Source organism: Ananas comosus, linkage group 14, assembly GCF_001540865.1.
Source record: "Ananas comosus cultivar F153 linkage group 14, ASM154086v1, whole genome shotgun sequence".
Lineage (NCBI taxonomy): Eukaryota > Viridiplantae > Streptophyta > Magnoliopsida > Poales > Bromeliaceae > Ananas > Ananas comosus.
Window position 1 is genome coordinate 4219847 of NC_033634.1, and position 5779 is coordinate 4225625.

Consider the following 5779-nt stretch of genomic DNA (forward strand, 5'->3'; position numbering starts at 1 on the left):
ATTAGTATCGCAACCTACTGGTGGATGATCTGACGGAAAAGAAGTGATATAATTTTTAGAAACCAATCATTTGACTCTTTTTTGACTATTAGACGAATTCGGGACGTGAGCAAGAAATGAACTGAGTTTTGCAACAGTTACTGACTTGATCATAAGTGAAGAGTAGAATTAGTAATTTTTCTACGTTTTTTCTTCTTTGCTTTTACTTGTCTTTTTTGTTTTTGTTGCCTTCAATGTTGCCCGAGGCCACGTTGCTTCAATCTCTGTAGCCAAATTTATTTGCTAAATCAATGAAGCGGGTAGCGTGCTATAGTTTTCTCAAAAAAAGGATAAATAAATCGATCATTTGGATAACATCACTCTCCAACTACACAAACTAAAAGAAAAGAAAATAACATTGGAGAGTAGTAGTTTCCAAAAAGAGAATGGAGTTGAGTGTTAACCCAAGTAAACCCACGTTCCTAACTATTGGTTATTTTAGCTTGTAACAACATAGACACGGGCATTTTATTATTTTGATTTCCCTACCTCTATTACCTAGTACTAACATATTTTGCTACTGTACAAAGTATTAAATTAACATTTGAAAAGAAAAAAACCCATTAAAATTTAGTTAAATGTAATTATTTTGACAAAAACAAAAGCCTGAAAAAAATGAAGTGAATAATAATAAATAATAAAAGGCTGTACACTAAAGTAAAAAACTTTTAATTCATAAAAGAAAAACCTCAAATTCCCTGTAGCTTTGGCAGTAATTAATACAAAATTTTACCTCTATTATTTGATCAAATCATCTCAGGATATAATATTTTGTTGCTGATATTTCTGAAGAACTACAGCAGCAGTTAGAATTTCTCAAAAACAGATAGAGAGAACCGCGCTATTCGTGCCGATTCAGCGAGCCCTTAGCAAAATATACTTTTTCGATATAAAAGCCCCCACATTTCACTCAAACAGATTCAACAGTACACTTCTCTGAACACTGACTTTATCCACAGATTTAAGATTAGTTTGACTAGTAGCTGAAAACCAATTTCAATGCACAAGGAAACAAGAATAAAGCAAGGGTGTTGTTAGTTTGCAAACATAAGCATCCCACAGTTTTGGTGCGAATTAGTGGAACTACATCATACAAAATTTGTTCTTCAGCTCAACCGACGAAAAAAAAGAAAAAGGAACCTATTGAAGGCCTGGATAAGCTTACAAAGGCACAATCTATTTTTAAGTTGGAAGTCCAGTGAAGCCACACAAACAACAAAAGCAGCAGCCCCCAACGCGAGCAACGAATTCACTTCTGTTTGCTCTCAGTGGCTCCTCGGTAGTCTTCTCAGCAGCTTGTACAAGCCAAAGACATTCTTCTCTTGCCATTTGTACGGGATAAAGAATGATCGGTACGTTGCGGGCGATCGTTCTCTATCAAGGAAAGGAATAGCGGCCAGGGTCTGGTATATTTAATAATCAGTCAGGGGACAATAATGCAAATGGTGTCGTATATTAGAGAAGCCGCTTATAAATAACAGCTTCTACAACTACAAACGAGGAAAATAGCAGGGATTTTGCTATAATAGTCCACTTGTTTTTCTAGTTGCAATTGTTCTCCACATCCTTTAAGTTTTATACCAACAGGTCCATGAAAAGATATTTGGACCCAAGCGCTAGAAACAATAGCAGATGTACTTAGCAAGACTAAGAAACAAGCGGACTATTTTAGCAATAAAAAAAGAGGGCGTCAATGGAGAAAACCAGAGTACCTCCCACGTCGACAAGTCACTTCCTCGTGCAGGATGCTGACGTTTCAAGTCGAGCTCTATCAATAGGTCACAGGCCCCAATATCCTCTAACTATGAAACAGTGAAGATACATCATAACCTCATAAATTTAGTAGTTTGTATGGTGAGAAGAGGATGTGGTTTTCTGAAGGGTGAAGACATTACGTATTGCCCCTCGGCAGCCTTGTTCTTATTGTTGAAGTAAGGTGGAGCAGCTTTGGTGCCTCCCAAAGTTGTGTTGAAAGGAAATGGAAGAAGGCCTCGAAATCCATCATCGATCCAGCGGACTTCACGGATGTCAGAGGGCACGAAGAAGGATGAAGGATAGCGATGCCACTCACTTCCGACACAGAATAAAGATCCTGCAGTTAACAATGAAGTTGTTAGTAATTCCAAGAAATTGAGTATTATTACCAATCATAAATACTATTTGATAGGAAAAAGCTTGAACTATGACTATCCAGATTTTATCACCATAAGGAATTGCAATATTATGGTTCCTGATCTTATTCCTGAACAGATTTAGTCAAAATGTTTGCCAATCTCATCCCTGGCTTGTTTACCCTTTGGTATTTCTGTTCCCATTTCTGTTTTTTCGATGCTAAGCCTAGCACGCATTACATCTTTAGGCTGAAAAATGCACAAAGGGATGATACTACAAGAAAGTTATTTCAGGATCTAATGGTGTAGGTACCAAATAGCAATTCCTCAAACAGTTTACAATGACAGGATAATAAGGGAAGCTGATTAGAGTTATAAACAACAGTAAAAGCAATTTTTTTCTTTTTGGTTAGTTTTTTATTTGATATAAGTTTTGGTCACTTAAGTTTCAGTACAGATCGTTTTAACAAAGGATGACAAATGGTTACCAGTTCCAATTTCTTCATGATGCTCTAAGTGTTTGTAGATCTGAAGAGGAGCAGAGTATCCATTCAAGATGGAGAACGTACGACTGTGTGACGCACATAGTATAAGGCCGAGAAACAAAGGTCTAAATCCTTTTGCGATCTGCTCCAGACATTAGAAAAGAAAATCAACTTTAAACGTTTCACAATAATTTTTAGAAATTAGAAGTTAAGAGATGAAGCACATGAGGGGTTTCACCTTAACAATGAGAGACTCATCAGTCGCAAACTGATCGCGGAAAAGATCTGGAAAACTATCGATGACGGCTGTGGCTGCAATGCATATTAGTGGATATATTGGATATAGAAACCTGACATAGCAATAGAAGAATACTTTACAATAACATCTCCCCTCATTGCATATATTATTCGTGCCAACTTGTAATGTTAGTCAATGCTACCTAAGTTATAAAGTTGAACGTGAGAAGGCTAACAATACCGGCAAGAGGCCTAAAAAACTCTTAACTAAATATACCGTATAAGGCAGTGATAGATATATTAGCAGTAGGAAGAACATATTAAAAGGAGCTTCTCATCTATTTTGACACAGTATTCCTTGCAAAACACAGCATAATATTAATGACGTACATAAGATAAATTGAATTAAACAAATGTTATTTCAGTTACTAGTAATAAGTCTGAAAAGTATAAAGCTTTCACTCTGGACATACCCACACTAATTTATCAAACAAATGAGAAAGCGGAACCAAGACAAACTCAGATGCTGATTTCAAGTGTGACTTTTTTTCCTCTTTTCCACATACCTATTTATCAATATCTATGTGTGTTGAGAGAGAGAGAGTCTTTTGATGTATCAAAAGAATCTTAAGAACAAACAGAAAACAAAAAAGCAAATGCAAAAGGCAAATGCAAAGATACAATTATACTAACAAGAATATTCTGAGAAAACTGTAAAGAAAAAAGAGAGTGGCATATTAATTTGTTCAATAATCAGGTTGGCAGTGTTTACCTTTCTTCTTTGTGGGCCTGCAAAGACATAAACGCCAACCATATATACACAGGGGAGACAACAATTACTAGATCAGGGGCGTATTTCTTCTTTGCAATTGGTAGAATTGCCACAAAAAGTAAGGCAAGAACAAAGCAAAAGTTGAAGTTGTTGAACCCATTCCTGAAATAAAAGGACATTTCTTCAGTTCCATACAAGTGGCTCTCACCACCCCCCAATACATTGTACTTCAAGAGATTGAACACCGAGGATGTCCATCTTCCATAGCAGTAATAATCAGCAAATACTGATAAAGCCTGAGCAAGAAATACGACAACCAAATTGCTGGATCAACAAGAAAAAAAAAAAAAAAGAAAAAAGAAGTGATTAGACTGGCGTGACTTACGAGAAGGCTTAGCGAAGTTAATAGTCCTGCTAAAAATACTCGTTTGAATGGCCCCCGGATTAATGAGTAGACTGTGACTGGAAGAACAACCAAAATAGAGAAAGGCCAACCAAGAATCACCCCAGCAGCTGCAACAGAGACTGCAAGAGCATACTTCCTGAGAAGGAATAGTGCTGATGAGAGAGTGACAGCATACATGGAGAAGGTACTCGGTAGGAAACCTGAGATTCACAAAACAGTAAAGATTAGAGAAGCTGGTAATTTGGAGAAAAAGAATTAGAAACAAAATTACCCCAATAGAATGCTACAGATTACATAATATTTATTATAGAAAGGTTAAAAAATAACAGAAATTACTTGTGCTTGCGAAGAAACAACCACTGGTTAAACATAGCATTGCAAGAGTATACCAAGCAAGTCTCTTCCCATATCTCCTTGAAAGGGCAACCACCAGCATTGTTTCCGTAATAGTTGAGATGAGACCAAGAAAGAGTCTTACCGAATAAAAGACTCGAACCTTAAGTACAATTATGACAAGAAACGCCAAAAAACATAAGAATGGAAAAAGCAATTAGTACAACAGGTAGACCCCCTTTTTTTGGTTTTTTGAGGTGTAAAGTTTAAATTCCAATGAAGAGTGCAAAAGGCAAACCTTATCCTCATTGAAGATTTTTGAAGCAGGCCCAGCTACTATTGCATGAAGGAAAATGTATAAATACGACCTAAGGGCAAACTCAGAGCTGCAAGGGCATTCAAACAAACAAATATTAACTATTATCGTTTGAGAATTTTAAACAAATGCAGTTGAATTCAAGTTCCATTTTTTTAGCTGTGGGGGCATTCGAACGAAAAAACAAAAAACTGGCTTTCCCACAAAGCACGCCATACTAAATGAACGCAATTTGGAGCTCTCTTACTGGTTTTACTTTGTCAATGCACTAACAAACACTTGGATTGGCATAATTGCGCTCGGCCTAAGTCATATTCAGTGACAATAGAAGCATTATTTCCGCCATGAACAATCGGGGCAAGGGTTTGGATCTTTCTACAAAAGATCACTTCGAAAATTTCAAAGGTGAAGCCTTTTTCAAGGAATCAAGCACACGGCTCGGAAATGAATCTTCTCGGCATCGCCATGATCAACATCGACGACTAAACTAAGATTTCTACTCTCCCTTTACATGACTTGCAGCCGAATCGCAATTACATCAACCCAAAATCCCTTTGATCAAGTCAACTACCCTAAAATACGGTGATTCTCCCCCTCTCTAACCACACATTAAGCACCAAAGCGCCACTACATTGATTCAACAGAGTTAAAACACGAACTATGGTCTTGCAAATCAAAATCGAGGAAACAGGAAGGGGGATTAGGGTTCGGAGAGCGTGATGATGATGATGATGATGAGGGGGATCGCTACCTATACTCCCAGGTTTGGAACCCGGATTTGTAGAGGAGGAAGTGGAGGGGCTCCCAGTAGTTGAAGACCTCGTCGCAGTCGTGGATGATGTTGGAGGTGGCGCTCATGTGCCGCAGCATACCCAGCGCCACCATGGGCACCACCCACCACATCGCTCTGCCTCCCTCCTCCGCCTCCCCTCTCCGCCCCTCCTTCCCCTCCTTCGTGTACCGCTCCGGCGACGACGACGACGACGACGACGGCGCCGCCGCCGCCGCGCGGCGGTGGCGCGCCACCGAGAGGGCCATCCCCGATCTCGCGCTCTCGCTCTAGCTCGGGGATCGTACTCG

General features: G+C 38.8%; 1 protein-coding gene across 1 annotated transcript; it reads right to left on the reverse strand.

The window, feature by feature from the left end:
• LOC109720679 (dol-P-Man:Man(6)GlcNAc(2)-PP-Dol alpha-1,2-mannosyltransferase) lies at positions 1049 to 5779 on the reverse strand. The gene is made up of 10 exons (XM_020247938.1): positions 5451 to 5779; positions 4682 to 4769; positions 4387 to 4546; positions 4030 to 4250; positions 3645 to 3940; positions 2874 to 2985; positions 2639 to 2777; positions 1935 to 2131; positions 1752 to 1841; positions 1049 to 1442 (listed from the first exon to the last, which is right to left on the reverse strand). Exons 1-10 carry the CDS (start codon positions 5735 to 5737, stop codon positions 1305 to 1307), a joined length of 1728 nt encoding a protein of 575 aa, XP_020103527.1. The 5' UTR covers positions 5738 to 5779; the 3' UTR covers positions 1049 to 1304.